The following is a 26,004-nucleotide window of genomic DNA, read 5'->3' as shown; positions in this document are numbered from 1 at the left end:
AACATGTCCTCACGAATCCTCTTCTTTCTCCTCTCATCAGAGTCAAGCGTTCAGAGGGCATGGAGGGGGCACCAGAGGCAGCTGCTGATTAAAATTGACAGATGTACCTCTGAATATACAGTCACAAGGGAAACGGAAAGACAAGTTTCAAAACTCCCTTCCCTTATTCCCATAAACACTTGGAACAAGAAATGATTATTGATCCTTTAGCTTCGGAGCATCTTGGCACAGCACCACAGTCCAGCCCCAGCCGTGGTGAGGACAGCCCGCCAGGGACGATGGGGGAAGAGGGAAAGGATTTTCTAGTGCATGAAGCTACAAAATGTCAGTCCCTATTCCATGGGGATGAGCATGGGGCAACGGCACTGAATACGGGCACTGTTTTCCACAGACGGTGGGGATTTTAGCTGATGTCTCACTCCCGAGGGTCACAAAGGCACAGAGACCACAGCTGCTGCTGGTGTCCCAAAGCTGCCTGGGCCCATATGCCACTAGCCTGTTTATTGCAATGATGCCAGCCAAACTCATCACAGAGTGGCGCGGGAAAGTGTCCTACCGCAGAGGAAGAAACAGGGCAGCCATCCCTAGAAATCTTTGGGAGAGGGTTGCAGAGTGCCTCCAGGGAAGCTTTATCGAGATCTCTTAGGAGGATGAAGGGGCCATGCCTATAGACATAAACCAACTGCTTTGCCTGCCCCCCATCTCTGCCTTTCCTAAGAGGGGAATGAAAAGCAGATGCTAACTCTCCCTCTGTTTGTTGTATCTCCCGCCCTTCTCATATGGGTAAAACACTGGTCCGGGCGGCTGCCATCTTTACATTTAAAGATTGTAAGGAAAAATGCATACACACACTTACCCGGGACCCTTTCCCCTTCAGGCTCGTCTGCGTTTGCCTGGTCAGACTAGCTGGACGGTGGCGGAGTCTCAAACAGGTCCTGGCTTGCGGCATGGCTGGAGTTCCCCACCACATCTCCCCATCCTTGCTCCTCACTGTTCACTGCAGGGGTCTCTGTCTCGGGCCCCTCCGCAGTATCTGCAGTGCTCTGGTGGGGTCTCTGCCAAGTACGGCCTACGGTTCATTGTAAAAGCACCAGGTCTGTGGCTCAGGACCAGATCAATTGTCGGCCTTCTTGGCTTTGGGGTAGGCCTGCCATAGCTCCTTCGCTTTCATGTGGCACTGCCGCTGGTCCCTGTCGTACCCCTTCTCCCAAGCAATCTGCTTGTAGAGGTCCATGTTTCTATGGCTGGTTCATAGCTGGGCCTGTTCAGACTCTTCCCACAGGCCCAGGGAGCCAACATCTCCTATCTGCTACAGGAGTGTGTCTGGAACGTATAACCGGCATGCTCGGTTGGACAGTTGCACACAACAAGAGAGAGCTGCTAGGTGCGCGTGCCAAGGTGGGCAATCAGGAAAAAGGCATTTCAAAAATACGTGGGGTGTTTTAAGTAGGGGGAGTGGCTTCTTGTCTCTGGGACCCCCGGGCAGAGGAGTTTAAAACTGTGACCAGAGCAGCCACTTTGCAGGGATGGTCTAGATAATACTTAGTCCTGCCTTGAGGGCAGGGGACTGGACTAGTGACCTCTCGAGGTCCCTTCCAGTTCTATGATTGTGGGATAGCTGCTGGAGGACTGTTAGGATTGACACAGGCCATGCAGTGTCTACACTCGCACTGTGCCAACCTCAGTAGGTCGACCACGCCATTCAGGGGTGGTTTTACTGTGCTACTGGAATGGGGCATTTACGTCAGCCAGAGACAAATCCGAACATAGACACGTGCGGGAATAGGTCGACACAAGGCGACTTACGTCGCCCTTACTCTGGAGTGTAGACCAGGCCTAAGTAGAAACGAGTCTCCTACGAAAGGTGACGTGCAGAGTTGGGGAATCATATGGGGAAGCAGCTTCCTAGCAGAGAGAGAGTTCATCAAAGCGGAGCTTGCCACAGCCAGCAGGTTTGTCTTTTTTTTTTTTTCACCTTATTTAAAATTCTCTGGCGGCTGAACAACTTTCTTTGCTCCGTTTTTTATTACTGTTTCACCTGTCTGGAACCAGGAACTGCAGGCGCTTTGATCAATGGATTGAAGGGTCAGCTCGTTGTCTCACTCTCGCTCTGTAAGCGCCTCTGGGTCTGACCACGAAATGTTGTTTTGTGACTTCTTACAGCACAACTCCACCATAAATCACAGCAGCTATCCCAATCCTGCCTGCAGCAACAGGGCAATGGATGTGTGTGTCTGTGTGTGTGTGTGTGAGCTGGAGACAAAGACTTCTGCTACGTGACACATGGAGACAAAGACACACACTCATACACCTTGAGACACAAATGCACCCTCACCCCACACATATCCACAATACCCATCGCAGGGAGTCACAGAAACAGATGCACACAGACATCCAGGGACACACGTACAACTTCCTCTTGGTTACATACATACACAACACACATGCAGATGCACATCACAGGGAGTTATGCTGGCACACAACACACACACACACACACATAGGCACCCTCCCCCCCAGAAGCATAGACCCAATACACACAACACACCCATTACATGTAATCACACACACAGAGACAGAGTCAAACACAACCCCTCACCCCATAGACCCAGATGCACATTAATATAAATCAGCTCTATGCTCCTCACACAGGACACTGGGGCACACACCAGACATACAGCTACCCAGTCAGGCTCACACTCACACACCCTCAGTCCTGCACACACAGACATGCACCAAATGCACACCACTGAATTCTTTCCTCCAGTCATTCTCATGTGCTATTAATGAGTGAACTAACCAATCAGGAACATCAGTATAAAGGGTTGTGTGTGTGTGTGTTTCTGTGGGGTGTATCTGACTCACTGTGTGTGTGTGTGTGTGTGTGTGTGTGTGTGTGAGATATCTGCGTTACTGTGTGTGCGTTTCTGTGTGGTGTATCTGTGTGTGTGTGTATCTGAATCACTCTGTGTGTTATCTTTGTCACCGTGTGTCTGTGTGGTGTATCTGTGTCACTCTGTGTGTGTGTGTGTTTGTGGGGTGTATCTGAATCACTCTGTGTGTTATATTTCAGAGTAGCAGCCGTGTTAGTCTGTGTCCACAGAAAGAACAGGAGTACTTGTGGCACCTTAGAGACTAACAAATTTATTTGAGCATAAGCTTTCGTGGGCTACAGCCCACTTCTTCGGATGCATAGAATGGTGGGCTAGCAAGGTGAATACGGACCGGACTACGCTGCCTTCGGTGCTAGCGTTCCCCGCGCAGGCTGCATTCGAGCTAGTGCAGTCAGGCCAGCCTGTGCCCAGCTGGTGCTGTGCAGCACGGGGGCCACCACGCTGCGCTGGAGGCAATACCTCGCCCCCTGCTCAGCGGCACCAGCCCCTCCTCTCCACTAGCACAGCGCCCCCCTGTCCTGCCTCGGGCGGGGGCTCGGCTTGTAGAGCAGGGGATCCTTACGGGCCCAACGTGTCACTGAGTTCAGTGTGCGGAGCTCTTTGAAGATCAGAGCTCTGTGCCCGTTGACGGGGGGGTGCAGCTTAGCTGGCGTGCGCCTGTGTGTAGCAGGGTCTGAATGCCCAGTGGGGAAGCCGGTCGAGTGCTTGTGCAGCACCCCCAGGAGACCCTGCGCTCCTGGCTCACACCCCACTGCCTGCTGGGCTCAGGAACACGTGCAGCGGGGCGGCGGCTGCGTACCCAGGAGGGGCAGGACCAGCAGGGGGGTCAGCACCGGCCCCCAGAGAGCAGGGATTGTGCTCGGCAGCCTGGGGGCTCATTGGGAGCCACCCCGGGTCAGCACGGTGGCTCATTTCCCATCAGGTCAGGAGAGTGCCCTGGCGTGAGCCGCCCCGGGGAACGGCCTGGGGATGGAGTGGGAGAAAGAAAGGCAGGACGTGGCAACAGGGCAAATGCAGCTTCGGTGCTTTTCTAAAAGTGCGCTCACACTCCTGCCTTTAATCCAATTACGGCTAATTGGTAACTACATAAGGAGCTTTAATTTCACAGGCTATTAAGGTAGCCTCTGTTTGCCTGAAGGCTCTCCCCAGATTCATTTTGCCTTAATAATCCTCGGGGACCCCATTTACCAGACCTGCTTGACGGAGAGTGAATTAAGTGAGGCTTGTAACTTTCATGTGTTGCATCTGCCCAGGGAGCTGAGATGCTCTCATTAAAAAGTCAGGAGCTTCACAACCGAGCCCCCCGCCCCCCTCCAAACACTTCCCTCTATGCTGCTGGAAGCACGTCAGAGAGCCAGACTGTAGCAGCTGCCGCAGGGGTTCGAGGTGATCAGGGTAGAGCACTTTAAATAGCAGGGCCACAAGCCCCCAGCCCCTCTCCAGGGCGTATGTTTTGCAAGACCCTATAGCTGTGTACCAACCCGCTCGCCCAGTACAGCTGTCTCTGTTTTGGGGTATTCTACACTGCGCTTAACGAGCCAGCGAGGAGGTGAAATCTAACCTTTGGCAAGCTCACCGAAGGCGCGTAGGCGGACGAGTGGGGATAGCATTCCCTCTAGAACAGGACCTGCTCCAGAATGCACATGCTGCCTTCAGCATTTGGGGTTCTCAAACCTCAAACTCCAGGGCATCAGCGTAGCCCCTGGAGGAGTCAGGCAGGATTCCCCACCAGCCCTCCAGGTGCAGCATTGTAGAACTGGCTGGGTGCATTTATGGTGCCCGGGGAATAGAGCCAAGGGGGCGTCAGCTCCCTTTGAAGCATCAGGGTTTGACTGTAGGTAGAGGCAGGATGCCAGAGAGCCTGGACTGCTGGTGAATGGAGTGGTGGAGAATGCGGGCAGCGCCCCTATCCCTGCCGGAAGGGATTAGAGCAAGGAGGCAGCGGCAGCCCCTGATCTGCACAGCCGGAGGAGGGATATTGGACTGGGTCTGCCACTATTCCTCATCTTGTTCAGGAGTTTGGGGTGCTGCAGAGGCCCAGGAGAAGAGCCTACCCCCTGGCAAAAGCCACCTTCCCTGCCTCAGCTCCTCTGGACAGCAGCACTGCCTCCTCTGCGACTGGCCTTTCCCCAGCTACCGGGCTGCTGTGCATTGGGAAAGATGTGGACAAACTGGAGAGAGTCCAGAGGAGAGCAACAAAACTGATAAAAAGTTTAGAAAACCTGACCTGTGAGGAAAGGTTAAAAAAACGGGCATGTTTAGTGTGGAGAAAAGAAGACCGAAGGGGGACCTGATAAGTCTTCAAATAGGGTAAGGGCTGCTATAAAGAGGACGGGGATCAATTGTTCTCCAAGTCCACTGAAGGTAGAGCAAGAAGTAATGGGCTTTAATCTGCAGCCAGGGAGATTTAGGTTAGATGGTAGGGAAAGCGTTTTAGCTGTAAGGCAAGGTAAGCTCTGGAGCAAGCGTCCAAGGAAGGTCGTGGAATCCCCGTCATGGGAGGTTTTTAAGACCAGGTTGGCCAAACCCGGGTCAGGGAGGGTCTAGGTTTACTTGGCCCTGCCTCAGCGCAGGTGGCTAGATGAGGTGACCTCTCGAGGTCCCTTCCAGCCCCACATTTCTGTGAGTCTATGATTTCCTTGCACAACGCCACATGGGACGTACAGGTCTTTGTTGCCCGCTAATGGCTGGGCCATATAAGTGGTTTATGAGTCTGTTGCTGGTTCCGGGTAACAGCGCTCTCCTTTAGCTCCAGCAATAAGAGTTTCTGCCTTTAGAGCTAAAGGTCACAAGTCCAGTCCCTACTGTTCATCCAGGTAGGGCAGGACAGACAGCCTGCACCAGCCAGGAGCTAAGAGCGCCCAGGCCAGATTTCACTTAGTGGTAGTTCAGAGACCAACCCAGAGGCAGACAGTGTTTGTGTGCTGATCGCTGCCTCCCACAACTGCAGCTCTGTGCTTTGAACTCATGCTTTGAAGGTGCCACTTGAAACACTCCCCGCCTGCTCTCCTGCTTTGAAGCTTTGTCACTCGGGGCGCAGCGAGGACGGGCGAGGACATCAGCTGGTGTGCAGTGAAAGATGAACCCTCCAGCACTCTGGCCCGTGCAATCCGTCACAGCAAAGGCCCTTCCCAGAGACCAAAAGCAGAATTAAACTGCTCCCCGCACCAGGCGCTCAGATTTATGGAGATTCTGGTTACACTGCACTGTCTGCTAACCAGATTATAAATGGGAACTAACAATTTTATTATAGCGTAACTTTCCTCTCCATTACAGTCCTCACCACCCACCTGCACATCGTTAATGCAAATCCGGAGCCACTCAGACTAAACTGAGAAGGCACCAGCGCTCTTTAATTTATTCTTGGCTGTATACGTATGTTGCACGTTTACAGCATCTATCATTTTACACACCGCTCTAGATCTGTTCCCAGTACTCTCTCGTGCTGCTGCAGCAAGCCCTGTACCTGGGAGGGAGCATAGTTCAGTGGTTACAGTAGGGGATGGGGAGTCAAGACTCCTGGGTTTCAGACCTGGCTCCATCCTTGACTCATTGAGCAAGTCACAGCCCTTCTCTTGCCTCGGTTTCCCCCTCTGTGAAATAAAGGTCATGATCGTTCTTCAGCTCGCAGGATGGCCTGTGGCACTATGCCCCACAGTCTGCAATAGCTCTGTGAGTGTAGTGTCCATCTACACCCATGGGAATCCTGACTGGGAACTGAGGGGCTGTAGTGGGAAGAGAGCCTGAGACATAAGTCCTTGTATCAGAGGCCTGGTATGAGGCCTGAGGCCTGAGCTAAAGTAGTCAAAACCTTGCTGATATAAAGCAAAGTTAAGCTGTGAGCAAGAGGCAGGCCCTGCTCACAGAATGTGGTAAGCACAGGGCTGATATTGTAAAAACACATATTCCTAAGAGATGCTAGGCACAAAACACTCATGCAAGCACATTCCAAAAGGGTGGTACCGGAACACCCCAATAAACACATTCCCCAGGGATAACAAGAACATGCTGACCCAGCTTAAGGATAAGGTCAGGATGACAGTGTGATGAATAGAGATGTTTTGATCGAACCTATAGGTACAAGGCAATGGTTGGCACCCTAATACATCAGAGGGTGGCACCCTGATATGTCAAGGGTAATACGTCACTTGTTTGTATGGTATATAAAGATGTATCTCAGAGGGAGTGTCTTTGTCCAACTGAGGGGACAGTGGAAAGTCCCACCACTGACTGAGCTGCGTCCATTGTCACGGGCATCCTCCAGGGTAGATTGGCTGAGCCTCTGGAGGTTTTTCGCCTTCCTCCGCAGCATGGGGCAGGGATCACTAGCAGGAGGGTCTCAGCCGATTGAAGTCACTAAAACACAGGACTGGGGACTTCAACGGTAGAGTACAGGGAAGGGTCTTGCGGCCTGCAGCATGCAGGGGGTCAGACCAGATGATCATAATGGTCCCTTCTGACCTTAATGTCTATGAGTCTATGAGTCTATGTGCTAGTGTAACTGTAGACATTGATCCGGGGAGCTAGGACCATGATTTGCTGACAATAAACCTGGCAAGGCGCCTTCGCACCTTAACAGAACTTGTGGTCATTGGGCGGTCTGCTCGCGATCTGCTGTGCCAGCTGTCTGCACAGAGCTGGGACAACTTGCAGGGAGAACACGCATGCAGCCAAACATCTGACGACAGGGGCCTGTGACCCGTGGTGGGCACCTGGGAAAGGAGGACCGTGGCCGATGATATCAGCTCATTGCGGGATACACTGGACAGAACGCGAATGTCCAGCGTTAGTAACGGAGAGGGATCTCCTGCTTCATTCGCTGGCTCTTAAGGGTCAGGAAGAAACTCTCCTGGGGCAAATCACCCCACAGCTGCTCACTGTTGGGAGGGACACAGGTCTGATCCTGCATGACCCTTCCTACACTCTCAGGAATGGCTTGGCGCTGATGGACATGGCACATTTCAGGAGCCTCACAGATCTGCAGTGCCCTTTGGAGGCAGCAGTGCCCAATCACACACAGACGGTAGAGGCAGGTGTATGTGACGGTCCTGTGCATGCCTGGGGCTGGAAGTACATAGGAACAGAGTCTGGAAAACACCAGCAGTTGAAGGGTTAAACCTACTCCAGCCAGTTCTTCTGGGGTTGATTTTTATTTTTTAAAGTTTCTGGCCCAGCTTCTGCCCTGAGAGACAGCGGTGGAAATCCGGAGGAACTCTATGCATTGCAGTGGAGCTGCCCTGCTCTCCTAGCGGTGTCGCTGAGACCAGAAATTGGCTCTGTGTTTCTAATCAGAGCTGATGGAAGGGCCCCTGCAGAGCCATCGCTGGGTCACGGAGTGTTTCGGGCCAGAGCAGGGAGATGTTTTAATGCTAATTCATATCATGTATTGGACGCCTTGTAAACTCCATGGATTTTCTCGCCATGGCATTGTTCGCAGGCTGCTCTGATCAATCATGTTTGCTAACGAAGTGCTCGGCTGGTGTTTAAAAGCATGGGCTTGTGGTTAAGGCACAGGACTCGGCCTCAGGACACCAGTTTCTATTGCCAGCTATGCGCCACTGACTTCATACGTGATCTCAGGCATCTTTGTGATCGCTTCCCCACCTGTAAAATAATAATCCCTCACTGTTCTATAGTGCTTTGCAGCAGGAGATCTCAAAGCTCTTTGCAAAGGTTGTCAGAATCACGATCCCTGTTTTACAGATGGGGAAACTGAGGCACGGAGCAGGGGTCGTGACTTGCCCAAGCTCACCTAGCGGGCCAGTGGCAGTGACCGGAATAAAACCCAGGTTTCCTGAGTACCAAGCCAGTGTTCAACTCACTAGGTCACACTGCCTCCCCATAATACAAGGCTATGGTGACTGACCTTTGTCACAGGCATGCTTCATGAGTTTAGAACAGGGTAGGGCGCTCTGCCCGGACGGATGCCCTTCGGCAGGGCTGGCCTGGGTGCAGGGGAGGAAGGGTCAAGTTGCCATGGCAGTGTTGAGGCAGAGGCCGTCTGATTCAGCTCTCTTTGTGCTTCTCAAGGAGCTTCTCCCCACACAGTCCTGAGCGCTAACGGGGGATCGTGTCTGGCTGGGCTCCCCCAGGCTGCAGTGATGGGTGAGCGGCTCGCTGTGCAGCACCTATCCTGGGGGAGAGGTGGCGAGAAACGTCTCTCAGCCCCACCATCCAGAGCAGGTCTATCTGGATGAAAGGAGCTCGAACCAACATTGCCGTCGGGATGATGGAAGTTCGACACGCCTCGCTGTAAATAATACAAGGAGTAATTATGTCTGAGGAAATTAATGTGCTGGGTGATCAGAGCACGAGATGGCTGTGGACATGCGAAGCCCAGCTGCACCGCAGCACAGTCCCCCGCCCGGCGAGCCAGTCCCAGACCATGGCCAGGGCCTGCTCAGGCGGTTGTCTGATGATGCACCGGGATGGAATGTCACAGTACGTCCTGGCTGCTCTGAGATTCTGCCTCCGACCAGGCTGTGATGGCTTTAAAAAGACAATGTGTCTAACTGGGACAGGCGAGACACAATGACAGGGCAAGTGTGTCTGTTCTATTCAGGTTCTTATACTGCCTTCTTCTCCGTAGTATCAGAGGGGTTTAGGCCATTCGTAGGGAGTAGGTTGTACTTAGGCAGTAGGTCATCAATGGAATGAGTTTGGGGTTCTTAGTCTGGACTCGGGTGAATGGTTATCAACATCATAAAGCAACCTCTGCCTTCCTGAGGACGTGTAGCCCGTACTCAGGAGAGGCCCAGGGCTGGAATAGCTGGGAGATGCTGCAGGTCGGTGCATTGGCAGAGCTGTGGGGGGAGCCCAGGGCTGGAGTGGCAGAGGAGGCTGTGTTTGGGAACTGGGGGTCTAAAAGTCTCCCTGCCCTGCTCCTGCTTTTCTCTCCCTCCCTGATCCACTAACAATATCCCAGAATGCACCGGTCCATGACCTCACTGACTGCAAAAGTCTCTTGACAGCCTGTGCAAGCCGCCCGCTGCAGCGTCCGGCCCTGGGACGGTGCCAGCAAACCAGCCAGGGCCAGGGAGAAAAACGATGAAAAGGTGAATGGACCCTGAGTCCGATGCTGGCTGGCCGGACAGCCTAGGGAACGGGGAGTCAGCCCAGAAATCTGGCCTTCCCTTGGCTCTCATCACAGCTTTGCAGCTCCCCTTTAAGAGTCCTAGGCATGGTCTCCACCTAAAACGTAGGTCAGCCTAGGTACATCGCTCAGGGCTGTGAAAAATGTCATGCCCCGTGTGACGTAGGTAGGTCGACCTAATCCCCACTAGAGATGCCGCAAGGTTGAGGGAAGAATTCTTCTGTATGCCTTCTGGAGGGGGTGGGTTTACTGCAGCGATGGAAACCCCCCTTTCATCGCTGTGGTACGAGTCTACTAGGCAGTGACGTAGTGGCAGCGCTGCGGTTTGTCATGTGGACACAGCCTCCTTTGCAAAGGTGGGTGTTTAAATTCCAGACACATCGACTGCCTCCGTAGTGCACTCAGCCATCCCGTCCATGAGTGCGGAGTCCAGGTCAGGGGAGACCCTGTGTGGTGACACTAGCAGCAAAGGCTGAGAGCCAGAGAGAACCACAGGGTCTGGCTGCGTCCAGCAGCCTCAAGAAACAATCCTCTTTAGAATCCTTACCGCCAAGTCCGGTCTGTGCTAAAACACTAGGGACACTTCAGCTCTCACACACACGTGTGTGCTCTCACAGGCATTCGCACACACATCTGGGGCTTTGTGGTTCGAGGGGCAGGCCAGGCAGTCAGGTTTAGAAATTGGCACCAGGACTCCACTGGCTCTCTGGTATTGGACTGAAGTGAGGTATAAGGCAGTAAGTCAGCAGGCAGGCAGAGACGCAGCTGGGGGGCTGGGCGGGACGCTTGTTCCAGATGAGGTATGTCCAGCAGAGGCACTGCTGTCAAATTGTGCAGTAATGACTGTTATTAATACAGGGCTGGTGGCAAAGCTGCGTCTGTTCTGACTGGGCGCGTGCACGGTCTGCTCCCGAGTTACGAAACTAATAAAAAAATACGTAGTTTGAAAAAGCAACTTGCCAGATGCATCAACAGGGGGTGACTCACTGGCCTAAGCCTCAGGTGTGGACAACCTGCTTCCTCTAGAATCACAGGGTGAGCTCCCTCCAAGGCCAATTCAGCCTCCCTGTCGAGAGAGGAACTGAATTCTTGAGACACGCTGGGTGCTTATCGGCCCGAGGAAACCTCAGGACAGGTGGTGGGTGGCGCTGGGCTAAAGAGCTCAGTGGCAGTTCTCAGAGACGTGGAGAAGGTTGACAATCCCTGGCCAAAATTCACACTGGTGTGTTCGGCGTTGGCTACCACTCTGCCGCCCGCCGTGTCCCCAGCAGCCCGTCCCATCCCTACGAAGTCCTGGCTGGCGTTTGAGGGGGCCCTACATGGTGTCAGTGGGTTGTGTTCAGGAAGAGACACCGCACTCAGAAAACCCCCGGGACACAGAACAGATGAATTCAGAATGTTGCCTGTTTTTAAAAGCCCGGCCTTCCCAGCTTCCCTCCCAGCGAGATACAAACCCGGCTGCTCAACCTCAATCCAGCCGGTTTCTCGCTCACTCACATTCGTTTGCTTGAAACGGGCCTGGTTCTGCAAAAAAAAGTAAGCTGGTAAGGGCATGTCGGTCTCCCTGGGCAGGTATAATAAATAGAGATAGCCCATCGCCTAGAACTGGAAGGGACCCCCAAAGGTCATTGAGTCCAGCCCCCTGCCTTCACTAGCAGGACTAAATATTGATTTTGCCCGAGCTCACTAAGTGGCCCTCTCAAGGATTGAACTCACAACCCTGGGTTTAGCAAGCCACTGTTCAAACTACTGAGCTATCCCTCCCCCAGGCATGCTACAGGTACTAAAGAATGGCAGTCCTAGTGAGCCAGCCGTCCAGGGATTTGGTTATTACGGCCTGGCATTTTGCTTGCAAGTTTTTGATTTTGTTCAACACAGACCCATTCATGTGTGAGGAATAAATCTGCTCCCAGGGTAAATCACAAGAGGCTGTGTTTGTTTGAGGGGCATTTTGAGAAAATCTTTCATGAGGTTGGGGTTTGTTGTTTGTTTTGGGGGGGTTGAGGCAGAATCCCAGGAGCCCGCCTGGGTGAGAGGGGCTAGAAATCTGAGCTAGGGTGACCAGACGTCCTGATAAAATCAGGACCGTCCCAATATTTAGGTGTTTGTCCCGCATCCCGACTGATCTTTGGTCGGGACGCAATTTGTCCTGATATTTTGTTCTGCCGGCAGCACTCATCTTTATTTATTTATGCTGCTCCGCCGGCAGCACTCGGCTTTTTTTTTTTCCCCCTCTGCCGGCGGACCCCCCCCACACGTGTCCCGATATTTTCTCCCTCTCATCTGGTCACCCTAATCTGAGCGATTGTTAGTGCAGATGAAGCATGGGTCAATACCAGGGCCGGTCACTGCTGATGGAGATAAACAATGGTTTTGGACAGGCAAGAAAGGCAGGCTGGTCTTGTGACTAAGACAGTGGAGTGGGTCAGTTCCCTGCTCTGCCACAGGGTTCCTGCGTGACTGGGTACAAGTCACTGAATCTCTGCGGGCCCGATTCACCCTCTTTGTGCATCAAGGCTGGTGCTAAGGGCTGAAGGAGAGGCCTGAGATCCCTCCCTTGCACAGACATAGCCCCAAAAGCGCTGCAGCCCTGGGTGCAGGGGGAGCTTGGGCAGAACAGAAGCAGGGAGCGGGTGGCCTGGAAGAGGGAGGTAGCAGGAGCAGCCCTGCAAAGGACCTCAGGGCTGCCAGAGCCAGGGCTAGGGCTCTCAGCCGCCTCTGAACAGCGCAGGCCCAGATACCAGTCCAGGGATGAATCCTGCCCCCGGTGCTTCCATTCTCCATCCATACAATGGACATAATAAGAACATAAGAATGGCCATTCTGGGTCAGACCAGTGGCCTATGCCAGATGCTTCAGAGGGAATGAAAACAACAGAGCGATTGTTGAGAGATCCATTCTGTCACCCAGTCCCAGCTTCCGGCAGTCAGAGGCTCAGGGACACCTGGACCGTGTTTCCCTACCTTCCAGGGGCACCAGGAGGCCAAAGCCATTAGTGCGTGAGAGGCGCTCAAATACGGCCCTGATGGGGGGGATCTCATGAGACAGAGGAATCCTGGAACCACCAGATGAGCAGCGAGCCCTTAGCCTAAAGCCCCGCAGGTGTTTGCTCTCCGGTGGGGATGCCCCACCGTGCCATTGTGACTTGGAGTGCACAAAGCCACCGGCGTGCCGGGAAAACGTCTCGTGCTTGACGCTCTTCCCACGCGACTCAGTGCAGATGGCGCAGCGGATCTAATTCTCCCTCTAACTCCCATCAGCTTTCCCACACGCTGGGCAGCTCCTGCGTCAACAGCAATGGTCAGCGCCATTCACAACAACGCGCAATTTAATTTCATTGTGTCTTCGAAGAACGGATTAGAACTGAGGAGCCAAAGCCTTGCATTTACAGGGGGAGATGTGTCTGAAATTAACCCAGGGCCCTGCGGCCTAGGGCTGTGGGAAATGTAAGGAAATCAAGCGTGTGGAGCTCATCTTTCTGTAGGCCTTGCCATGGTGGACACCACACAACCACATGGTGCTCATGCAACCTCTAACCTTAAAGAAAAGGAGGAAGAGATTTAAGCGAGTCCACAGAGAGCTGAAGCAGGATCACACAGCCACTGCTTCTCTGGTACAAGGAGCAGGGTAACACGCAGGGACCCCCTTTCCCAGTCATGGGAGAGGGCTCTGGCCGTGTGCGCTGGATGGGCTGTATGACCAAGGTCCTGGTTACTACAGATCCCATGGCACTTTGCTCAAGAGCAGGGATGTTCTGTTTAAACGCTGGTGTCCTGGTTCAAACCCCATCAGGACATGAAGTCCTGCTCAATGCTAACCGTTAGCAATGTACAAACATTCATGAATTCTAACTTGCCCTGCTGTGAGGAAGGTATTAGCTACCTGCCCTCTTCGGACAAAGGAGGAAACTGAGGGACAGAGAAGTGACATGACATGCATGAGGTCACACAAGTCAGTGTCAGAGCTAGGATCAGTGCTCAGACAGCCTACCTTAGCTATTAAAGCAGAGGGCTGGGCGTCAGGAGAACTGGTTTCTAGTCCCAGCTCTGACTTGTTTAGAACCTTAGATAAGTCACTTAATCGCTTTGTGCCTCAGTTTCCCCATCAGAAATATGCTGATAATATTTAGCTACCCCACAGGGCTTGTGTGTGAGACTTAATTCATTAATCTTTCTCAAGTGTTTTGGGCTTCAAAGATGGAAGATGCTAAAGAAGGGCAAAGAGTTATTATTGGCACTGTGACGTTGCATGCCATATGATTTTATCAAAATATGCTAATAAGTGTGACTATAATGTAACTGGAATATGCTTAATGCAGGTATCATTACAAAGCTTATAATCTACTGAGTGTGGTCATCCTATTTGTATAAATGTATCACTCTTGTATCTAAAACTAGAAATATGAAATATAACTCTGAGGGCCTATTGCAATTATGCAACGTGTGGGCCATTAATGGGGGTTTGGAATCTTGATTGCTTCCATCAATTAGGATAATTGACTGTAAATGGCTCTGTTTACTTGCAAACCTTCCTGTGAGTCAGGCTGGGGAAAATGAAGGCTTGGGGTCTCACAGGACATGTGACCATGCCACCTGGTACTGGAATCCATCTTAAACCTGGGGCTTTTCCATTTAGAAGGAGGGGTAGGGACCCAAAGAGACAAAAGATTCCCGCCTTGTGCCAAAGCTATATAAAGGGGTGGAACAGAACAAAGGGGGTGGAAGTCATGAGAAATCCCCTAGCTATCATCTGAGCTGGAACAAGGACTGTACCAGGGGAAAGGATTGAGCCCAGACTAGAAAGAGGCTAGTCTGTCAAAGAAGCTTATTGGAACATCTCTGAGGGTGAGATTTACCTGTATTTAGTTTCATACTGTATTAGGCTTAGACTTGCGTGTTTTGTTTTATTTTGTTTGGTAATTTACTTTGTTCTGTCTGTTATTACTTGGAACCACTTAAATCCTACTTTTTGTATTTAATAAAATCACTTTTTACTTATTAATTAATCCAGAGTATGTATCAATACCTGGGGGGGGGGGAGACAAACAGTTGTGCATATCTCTCTATCAGTGTTATAGAGGGCGAACAATTTATGAGTTTGAGCTTTATACAGGGTAAGCTTTATACAGGGTAAAACGGATTTATTTGGGGTTTAGACCCCATTGGGAGCTGGGTATCTGAGTGCTGGAGACCAGAACACTTCTTAAGCTGTTTTCAGTTAAGCCTGCGGCTTGTGGGGGATGTGGTTCAGACTTGGATCTGTGTCTGTAGCAGGCAAGCGTGTCTGGCTCAACAAGGCAGGGTTCTGGAGTCCCAAGCTGGCAGAGAAAACAGGCTTAGAGGTAGACCTAGCACATCAGGTAGCAGCTCCCAAGGGGGTTTCTGTGACCCAACGCATCACAGGCAGGTCTTGCCTACTCCCGGGCTCAACCCACCAGACCTCATGGCCTACCTAGAATCCTGCTCCCCTCTCCCCCAGTTCAACTGCAAATAGTCTTCTTCTTCTTCTTCTTCTTCTTCACTTTCTGCCCTACACTGCTGGGCTGCTGTATGCTGTACATAGCTGCTATCTTCCACTCCAGAAGTAGCTACATTTCACTGGCAGACAAAGTGTGTATTACCTAGTTTGTACTATGCAGTACAACAATAATGCATTCCCTGCCCCAAAGAACTTACAAGCCAAAGGACAGACATTCAGAAGCCAGGACAGACTGGCAAATGCTTCCCCATGGTTACTGGAAACTCACTTTGTGCCATCATGACGGATGCACACAGCGCACTGGAGAGTTCGTGCAGTTTGGGATCCTTCGGGATGAAAGGCGCAGTATAAATACAGGTTTCAACCCTCCCCCCTCCGGCCATTCAAGTGACAGGCTGTGAGCCGCTACAGTTCCACGTCACATAACAGTGTTCCCAGCCCCCCGACACGGGTGAAACGGCGAGTTCTGCAAATCCTCTTGAGCTGCCTCAGGTTCGGAACAGATCAAAGTCATTGAGGGTCTGAGTCTGGTTTCAGTGACCGGCGTAAATCAGGAGCAGCGCCACTGAGGTCAGTGGAGTGGTGTGGTGTGAGCCTGGCGTAAGGGGGAAAGAATCAGGCCCAAGGCCAGAAGGGCTAAGGACACTGGCAGCACTCAGAGTCAGCCCAGAGCCCCCAGTGGTCGGCCAGCTAGGCTTGGGCCAGTCCACACAGGAGAAGTGGGCTCAATCCCGAGCTCTTCCTTCCCTTCCCTGGGTGGTTTTAGTATCCCTAGGTGTACGGAGGGGATAATGATGCTTCTTGGCCTGGCAGGGCTGGGTTCAGGCTAACTACTTGGCAGGGACTCAGCTATCACTCTGCTGGCGCCCACTGCGGGATCCAAATAGATCACACATGGTGCTTTTCATTCCTGGCTCTCCAGGTGCTTCCCAAAGGTGGGGAATGCGTCACGACCCCCAGTTTGCAGAGGGAGAACGAAAGAGTCACGCAGCTGGTGGGAGAGGCAGGAACAAAGCCCAGATCTATTGTTAGTATTTAAGCCACAAGCGCACCTAACAGCCCCAGCCAGGAACCAGAGCCCCATTGTGGTAAGCAGTGTACGGGTGTACGGGTGTGCTGCAGGTCATCCTGGGCTACAGAGGTTCTGAACGTAATAGCCACCACTTACAGAAGGCTGGATCTTTAGCTCAAGTTGTCGCCACTCAGGTTCTAACCATTGGGGTCCCAGGTCGAGCTCCAAGATGATGGCCATCAAACAGACACATATCGACAGTCCCTATCTGCTAGCCCTCCCCTGGGCCACGCTGCTCCCGATACTCTCCCGGTCCTTGTGCTCGGGGTACGTGTCATTGTCACAGCCGGATAGCAAGATCACCCATTTTCCTCTCTGCAGACGCCTCCTGCCTCCCCTGTGCCCACTTCAGAGACCTCTAGCACTAGCCTCTCTGCAACTCAGCTTATTCCCTGTCAACCTTTCTAGGCTTTCCACTGTATTGTACCCAGTGCCGGAGGATCTCACAGTGCACAGGGCCTGTGTTAGGTCTTCTCTGAAGTGTGGTTTTACCGCAACACAGCGCCCCCTACCTTCGCACTGGGGTACTGGTTCCACATTGACTCAGAGGGGACAGCCCCCAAAGCTCCATTGGCAACCCTGCTTCGGGCGGTATCTAAAGTGTTCCCTGGTGTCTCCTACCTAGCTCCGTCCTGCTGAGCTTGTGAAATCTGACCAGCTCCCAGCGCCTGGCGGCACGGCTTCCACGTTGTACAGAAACAAAGCCATAGCAAAACGTAATTGAGGCCTTTCTATCTAGCTGAGGTTTCTCTGTAGCACCTATCACCACAGCATCTAAGTGCTATCAGCTTTGGAGTACCCTGTATCTCTTGTGACTTCAATAACTCCCATGAAACACCGCTGCAGAAATCGCTGGTAGTGTTCTCAAACACTACTGATACGGCCGGTTTTGGCACATTACTGCAGGACGCTGCTGATCTGGTATCGCGGGGAACCTTATTTGGGGTCATCACTGAGTCCCAGCCTGAAGCAATCGATCCAGCATTGACCAAGCGTAGCATAAATGAGTCAGCCAAAACAACCGTCCACAAGGGGATGCTGGATTCTGACCTTTAGCCACTCAGATGAACTGTCAAGATCCCCCCTGCTCACTGTTTGATGGCAATAAAGCCTAACGTGGAAGGAGAAAGCTCTCTCGGGCTTTAATCTGAGACAAACACAAACATCTTTAAAACCCCCATCCAGCCTTTTGGTTCATCTGTGCAAGAACGCATTAGGATCATTCCATGTCGAGAGGAAGGTCATTAGACAGCTGCAGGTGAATCCAGCCAAATTCAATTCACCACATGCTGCTGTAAAGCACCGTTCTGTTGACTCTGTAACACCGGGGATCCGGGCCTGTCCCAGCCATGTCACACCGTGCTCTCCAATAGGGGTGCCAAATCACATGGAATTCAGTGCTTTGGGTGGGCACACAAGGATTTGCCCAATAACACCACAACACACTATGTAACAATACAAGCGGGGGCATTGCTCATATACTCGCTACTGACCAGCCCAAGAGCTCACTGAAGGCTAAAGGACGCAGGATTCCAGGGTGCTCTGTGCATTGTGGGGGGTATTCAGTGCCTAGCACTATGGCACCCAGTTAGCCCTACTATACTACAATACTCTCCTGCTGCCAATCCTGAGCCAGGCAGCTGTTTCGGTTGCTTGCAAAGAAATACCGTCCTCATTACAAACTCCAAGAAACACCGCACTTGACTGCGAAGTCGGCTGATGCCCGTTTGACTAACTGCCCCAAAGCCGACACAGAAGCTGTTCTCAGCACTGCCACAACAGTTCCTAGGCCCCCGCTGCCATCAGATCTGGGCTACCTCTGTGGAACACCGCACTGAGCTGGGACAGGAACCCCAGGGGTTCGTTCTCTGTTCACTTCATGACAATAGCCATGCTGGTGGGGTTCCTTCTGAGCCTGCCCCCCGCCCCGGGCTCCCTCCCAAGCTTTTAGCCCCTGTTAACGAGGCTGGCAGGTGTGGCCAGTTTCCAGGCCAGTCCTAGCTAGCGGCCCAGCCCCAAACCATTTCCCCTGATTGGGGCTGGAGTGGCTGGAGCTGATTAGGGCTTCCCCTGCAGCGCCCTGCCACAGCCCCCTCTAGTGGCTGCAGCAAGTAGGGATTTATGAGACCGACGATCAGTAGTTTGCAGGCTTCCAAGTTATTATCATGATTTAACATTTTTCCTGCAGCCGTGCCTACAGGTCACTCTGGCTGGGTCCCGTTGCGCTAGGCGCTGTACAGCCATGAAGTAAATAAGAGCGTCTAGTCTAAAATAACGTTAGCATTAGGAAGCAAAGCAGAGACACCACAGAAGCCCGGTAGAAGCCTTCATTTGGGATTTATGTTGGAAAACGCTTCTCCAGTCTCTGCCATCTCAATCCTGGGAGCCGAGGACCCAATCGATCCCTGGCATAGCGACATTGATTTCACACTCCATCACCCATTCCTTCCCCTTTGCAATAGCCACCCCCTTATTCATCTGCTGTGGTGAGGGGACCTATGGGGCATTTCTCTTTCTAGCCCAGAGATGGGGTCAGAGGAAAGAGGGAAGTTAATTCTGCATGTGAGAATGCATGTCTTTGACAGAGCGCTGAGGAAGAGTTCAGCAGCACTCTGGATGCATTTGTCTCATGGCCGTCTCCTCTCTGCATCTATAATTGCACTGTATGCCCTTGAATTTACATACAAGACTTAAAACACAATTAATTTTTGGCAGCCAGCAAAGCCCGAATGAGGCTAATCCCTTCAGATTTTGCATCGTTATCTCATTTTAGCGTTATCTAGTTAAGCTTAAATGGGCAGGGGGGGAAGTCAGTTGCACTTATCTGAAGAGATGTTGCTCCCACTGGAAAATATTCAGTGTTTAGAAGGCCTAGTGGCTGCAGAATGGAAGAGTGGAAAGCCATAGAGAGGAAAGAGGGGGCGCAGCGGGGTTTTCTGCACCATCCTTTCACCTCTGGGGTTCTCAGTGCACAATCGAATCGGATCGCAAGTGAAAATGAATGTGACGAGTCTGATCTTGTTTCTATTGATCAAACTCTGGTACCATTGTCAGTGTTTGATCAATAGAAACAACCCAGGATTAGAGCAGCTGGGGAGGTAGCAGATTAAAATTGCCAGTGTTGTAAGTGCAGTGCTGTGTGGGGGCTCAGGACAGGGGGGCTGTGGGTCAGGATTGAGCTGTGCTAGGACAGCTGCAGTGGGGCTCAAGACAGGAAGAGCAGGGGGGCTGTGGGTCAGCATAGCGCTCAGCCTATGCTCCCTCATAGGAGTGAGGGTCTCCATATATCTCTTCCAGGGCTGGCTCCAGGCACCAGCGCAGCAAGCAGGCGCTTGGGGCGGCCAACGGAAAGGGGCGGCACATCCGGCTCTTCGGCGGCGGGTCCCTCAGTCCCTCTCGGAGGGAAGGACCAGCCGCCGAATTGCCGCTGAAGAATGAAGCAGTGGGGTAGAACTGCCGCTGAAGTGCCGCCGATCGCGGCTTTTTTTTTTTCCTGCCACTTGGGGCGGCAAAAACGCTGGAGCCGGCCCTGATCTCTTCCCACAGCACAACTCCCTGCTTCTGAGTCAGACGCCCGCCCATCCCCCTTAGCTCACTGCAGGCTGGAAGATCCCCATCCACTTCAGGCTCCCCTCCCCTGAACATCAGCTCCTGTTGAAGCCCCTCAAGTACATCGCTGAAGCCCTGACACCCAATTCACCATCGCACAGGGGAAAACAGGGGAACTCATCCGCCCCCCCCCCCCCCGCGACTATCTCCCCTTGGCTGCACGTCCCACGCGTTCTCCCCCAGCCGGTCAGTTCTGCGGGGGCATCTGGCTGTGCGGTTTCAGGCCTATGTCCCTTCTCGTGCCTTGGCTTCTGGAGCCACTGTGTTCACCTTCTTCCCAAGGGGCTTGGGGCAGCTCGCCCAGCTGTCGATGAGCCCTGCAGGGGGCATGAGACACACTGGCACTTAGTCGGGCATGCTGAAGGGAACTGTGCTGGCGGGGGGGTGGAATGACCTCCCCACAGCCGCGCCCCCATTTGCCTTAGTGACCAGGCCCCGGTTTCCAGAGTGGCCAGGGCAGGGCATGCTGCTCCCCACAACGCCCCACCCAGACGTGCAAGAGGGCAGCTGGGTCACCAAGGCCCATGCAGGGGGCCATTTGGTGCCAGTTGTGCTGGTGGTTTGTGTCCGGCTAGGAGCCAGGCTCCAAGCCATCACCCGCCCGCCCACAAGCAGCTGCGCCGTGGCGAGGACTCAGTCTGCTCCCACGTCGGCACGGTGATGACCGGGGGCAAAAGGCTGCCTGGACCCTTGACAGTCCCCAGAGCCATCCCGCCCCCCGCAGAACAGCGGCCCCGACTCATTGCTCCCGCTCGCATCCCCGCGGGCAGGCGAGACTCACGTGTACAATGGCTGTAGCTGTAAGTGTGACGTCTTCTGTGGGGCCTGGTAGCCGTAGGAATCGAATCCTCCGATGAAGTCAACTGGGGAGAGGAAAGAACAGGAAGGTGGATGTCAGCAGGGGCTCCGGCTTCTACTGCAGGGAGACACGGCTGGTGCAGGACAGGGCAGTGGATTTCTCTTCCCTCCCACCCCCACTCTAGGTTAACGGCCCAATCCCCCAGCAACAGGACTTCCTGGTGGGTCTGATGTGACCATCTCAGACTGGGGAGAGCCAACAGGATCCTTCCGTGCTCGTGTGAGAGGCTGAGGGGGAGAAGGTGTGTGTCGGAGACAGAGTGTGTCGGACTGCGTGAATGCAGAGAGTGCATCGGCCCCGGGCCTCTCTCCCAGCGGTGGAAATCCGCAGTGACCCCAAGAAATCAGTGCAGCATCCCAGCAGCAGAGCCAGGGTAAGCGAGAGGGGACTCCGGCCCAGCATTCGTGCGCCTAGAGCACATGGCCTGCGAGCTCGGTACGTGTGTCCCAGCCGCCTTCCCATTGCCCGGACGGAAGATAAATGCAGGAAGAGCCGGACTGACTTAAAAAGATCCCCCTGGCTCTTTTCTACTCCACACAATAGACCTCACATTTCACGCTGGACAAAGTGGGTAAAATTACGCTATCATTGTCGCCAAAGTGGGCATTTAAGGAGAATTATGGGTGACTTAAGTCTCATTTAAAGTGTGTAATTTAGGGGAATTACAGACACCAATAGATCAGTTTTCATTTCTGCGATGGTTGTGATTTCCATCCGACAGATTAATCCCGCTTCATACAGCATTAATACAAGGAGCCTGGTTATTGTTTGAGAGTCTATTACCTGGTCTATGAGGCCCGGGGGGCACTCACCAGAATAAACAATCCGTGGGCCTACTCTGGAGCAGAAGGGAAATGCAAACCTGCCAAGTGAGTGGCCTGCCGCCAGTGCAAACCAGGGGGCTTTTGGCACACACAGTGTCCAGGGGCGATGGGAAGTGGGCTGTACTGAGGGCAGACACTAGACCTGGATAAGTGGGCAGACCGCTGGCCTCTGCTCCCCAGAGTAGATCTTGACCTATTCTGCTCCCCCAGCAATGTGGGCATCTATTACCAGGTGGGCGAAATGTTACAGTCAAGATCTTTTCTGCCCAATGTTTGCAAGCACTGTTGCTTTTTTGTGTTGCTGACAGGCTAGCAGTGTTTGCTTGCTTGCTGCCAGACGCCCCCCTCCATCTCTCTCTCTCTGACACACACACAGGCACGCTTGGCAGGTGCAAATCCTGCTGGGAAAGGGCCAAGTGAGTTCTGCTGCCTTACCAAGGCAGGTGGCTCCTTACCCCACCTGGATACAGGGGAGGAACTTTCTGGGGCAAGAGGATCTAGGGTGTAGGCTGAGCAGTCATGAGGGAGGAGCCCTTAGGAGCTGCAGAGACTGGGAGGAGGTTTGAGCTGAACTTTGTTACCTGATTGTTGACTGTGTTAATAAAGCCAAATCCCAGGTGGGGGGTGAGTGTAGATGCAGTCTGTAGAATAGGCTGGGAAAGCGTTATACTAACAAAAATCTCATTACTCAGTCAAGACCTTTCTCCTGCTACTCACTGTTTGTGCTTATCTAGCCCTTTCCAGGATCTGAAAGCGCTCTACAGATGGTCACTAAGCTAATCCACCACCCTGTGGTGCAGGCTGGTATCACTAGGCCCATGTCACACATGGCACAGCGAGGGGAAGGATTTTCTCCCAGCTCATAAAGCAATTTATGAGGACAGCCAGGAATCCCGGCTCCTATCCCTCTCCTGTAGCCAATCTGCCTTACTGAAGACAGGGAAGATTATAGGCTTCTTATTATATTACTGTTTATTATTTATATTGCAGGAGCACCGAGGAGAGCCCCAATGGATCAGGGTCCCATTGTGCTAGGCACTGTGCAAAGACAGAACAACGACAGTCCCTGCCCCAAAGCACTTACAGTTGAAGGCAGGAGACGTGACTTTACCTGGGATCTGTGCACATTTCGGTGGCTTGGTAAATGTTCTCTAGTAATAACAGCACCCCCAGTGGTGCCTGCCAGCACTAGCACTTCCAGGCGGGACAGCATTCACCCCTGAAGAGTGACAAATGGGTATTCACCCACGAAAGCTTATGCTTCAATACATCCGTTAGTCTATAAGGTGCCACAGGACTCTTCGTTGCTTTTTTGCAGATCCAGACTAACATGGCTCCCCTCTGATACTTTCAGGAGGGACTGTGACAATTTGACAAATCCAATGCAGGGCAAATACTTGCCTCTCCCACCCCACAATACTGCCTGCCCTGGGACAATACTGCCAGCATAATCCCCCTGGTTTTTTTTTAAATCACAGGTTATGGTGACTTTTTCTGCTTTTTGCCCTGGACCAGCAGGTTTTCCGTCCACCTGCCCTGGGCTTCTGAGGCAAGAGGGAAAAGGCTCCATTTTCTTCAAAGTTTGCAAAAGCAGATGTAGTGTCTTGTCCCAGGATTGGCTCATCCCCATTCTCTGTCACGTACCCTGGCTTCCTAGCCATCTCTCCATCCCTTTTATAGACTTGCCATACATCCCCCTCATCCTCCAGCAGCTTCGCCGACTGTCCATCCAGCCGCTCATCCCCTCCTGTGTCACCTTCACTGCTTTCCTCTCCCTCCCTCCATCCGCGGACACTTTCAGTGGCGTTCCTCTCCATCTCCGTCACTGCCTCCCCATCCCTCTCTGACTCCAGTACAAAACTGCCCATGAGCTTCCTCCTCCCGACCTCTGACCTCACACCCACCCACTCCCCTAGCTCCTCACTCTAGCCCCAATGATTCTTCACTGCTGGGGCAAGGGGCAGGAAGGGTCCCTTTGTCCCTTGAATTTGCTCCATCTCTCTGGAGCTCCCTTCCCACTGCTGTTTCTGAACCGCTGAGTTGCTTCATCCCTCTAAATCTCCCTTGACAAATTCCCTTTCCCCTCTCGCCTGCGATTGTCTCTCTGGGACGAGCGCCAGGCGATAACGCCTACTGGTGGTGCTACAGCAAAATAAGCCGCACTGTGTTATTCTTACAATCGCTCTCGGCTTTGCCACTTAATTCTTCCCGCTGAAACGCTGTGGAGGAATTATACTCCAAAGTCCTCTATGCACTTGACACCTAAACCCTCCCACGGACATCCTCGGGAGGAATTAAGTGATGAGATGTCCATGAATCCCCTGCAAAGTGGGCAGCCGCTCCGCTACCCAACGTGAACATAAGGCAGCTTTTGGACAGAGAAACTGTATTTAACCAAATTAGGTTCTCTCCCTGCAAAGCGGAGCTTCCGAGACACTCCGAGAGGGCCGGTGCTGCCGATCTCCCGGAAATCAATATATAAATCATTTAAGAAGCACTGAATGCCATGGATTATCCTATTAGTGTTCTGGAAATCAGAGTGAAGTCAAGGGGGCCATCCTCCAGGCCTATTTGTCTTTCTAACTTAATATTCAACGAGCTCTCACTTTTGACGGCATCCATCCATTTCCAAATCTAATAAGATATTCCATTAAAAAAACCGCATCTGAATCTCAGCTACAGTGGCATTAATATTAAAAGTGTATTGAATGCCTGAGTTTGTTTGAATGCCGTGTGCTGTGTGGAATGCAAACACAGTTCAAAGACAGCAGAGGCAGATAAGCCCCTTGCCAGATCTCAATATACATAAGCAACTTATTACAACAGGCGGTGTCCAATTTCACATGGAGATTTTTATTTTCCACTACATCGGTTTGAAATGCTGGTGGAAGGGAAATGCAGAGCGCGAGCCGGAATGTAGATCTCTTTCCTCCCCTAACAAAGGGGAGGAATAACGTAGCTGAAGTCGACGTACTTCGACCTACTCACCGCGGTGTCTTCACTGCGGTAAGTCGACTGCTGCCGCTCCCCCGTCGACTCTCGTGGCGGTGGAGTACAGGAGTCGATGGGAGAGCGCTCGGGGGTCGATTTATCGTGTCTAGAGTAGAGGCGATAAATCGACCCCCGCTGGATCGATCGCTGCCCGCCGATCCGGCGGGTAGTATAGACATACCCTAAGGCAGAGGTGGCCAAAGCCAGGGTCAAATTGCCCTGGGATGTGGCCCATGGTTGTCCAATACAGTGACTACAGGTCTGAACGTCTGCCAATGCAATGCATTCTGGGACCTGTCGTCTCCTTTGGGCACGGCTTTGTAATTAAAGAGGAGAGCAGCTGCAGCCTGCTTCATTTTTGTAAGCAACACCCAGCCAGGTGCCAATGTGCCTCCGTTTGCCCAGGTTTGGCTACTTCTCTATTAGGCAAATGTTAGAGGCCAACTGAGCCAGTTCTTCCTGCACTGCTGGGTGGTAGCTGACTCCTGTATACGGTATCTCGAAGCGATGGCTTGAAATGCTACAGCGACAGCACTGTCGCGCTTCAGTGCAGACACTTTATGCCAATGGGTGGGGTTGCCAACTTTCTAATCGCACAAAACCGAACACCCCTGCCCTGCCCCTTCCCTGAGGCCCCGCCCCTTCTCCGAGACCCCGCCTCTGCTCACTCCACACCCCCGTCACTTGTCCTCCCCCACCCTCACTCACTCCCTCATTTTCACCAGGCTGGGGCAGTGGGTTGGGATGCGGGAGGGGGTGAGGGCTCCGGCTGGGGGTGCGAGCTCTGAGGTGGGGCCAGGGATGAGGAATTTGGGATGTAGGAGGGGGCTCAGGGCTGGGGCAGTGGGTTGGAATGCGGGAGGGGGTGAGGGCTCCGGCTGGGGGTGCGAGCTCTGAGGTGGGGCCAGGGATGAGGAATTTGGGATGTAGGAGGGGGCTCAGGGCTGGGGCAGTGGGTTGGGATGCGGGAGGGGGTGAGGGCTCCGGCTGGGGGTGCGAGCTCTGGGGTGGGGCCAGAGATGAGGGGTTCAGGGTGTGTGTGAAGGGTATGGCTCCGGCTGGGGGTGTGGGCTTTGGGGTGGGGCCGGGGATGAGGAGTTTGGGGTGTAGGAGGGGGCTCTGTGCTGGGGCTGAGGGGTTTGGAGTGCAAGAGGGGTCTCAGGCCTGGGGTAGGGGGTGGGGGT

The 26,004-nt window shown here is 53.0% G+C and overlaps 1 protein-coding gene across 1 annotated transcript in view; it reads right to left on the bottom strand.

Moving 5' to 3' along the window:
• Positions 1-26,004, bottom strand: part of NKAIN1 (sodium/potassium transporting ATPase interacting 1) — a 205,078-nt gene that overhangs the window by 14,535 nt on the left and 164,539 nt on the right. Inside the window, exon 6 of the mRNA XM_054011940.1 lies at positions 20,928-21,009. Coding sequence (XP_053867915.1) covers positions 20,928-21,009 — 82 coding nt within the window. The remainder of the gene's footprint in view (positions 1-20,927; positions 21,010-26,004) is intronic.

This window comes from Malaclemys terrapin, chromosome 22 (genome assembly GCF_027887155.1).
Source record: "Malaclemys terrapin pileata isolate rMalTer1 chromosome 22, rMalTer1.hap1, whole genome shotgun sequence".
Lineage (NCBI taxonomy): Eukaryota > Metazoa > Chordata > Testudines > Emydidae > Malaclemys > Malaclemys terrapin.
This window is presented reverse-complemented; position numbering and strand designations above follow the sequence as displayed.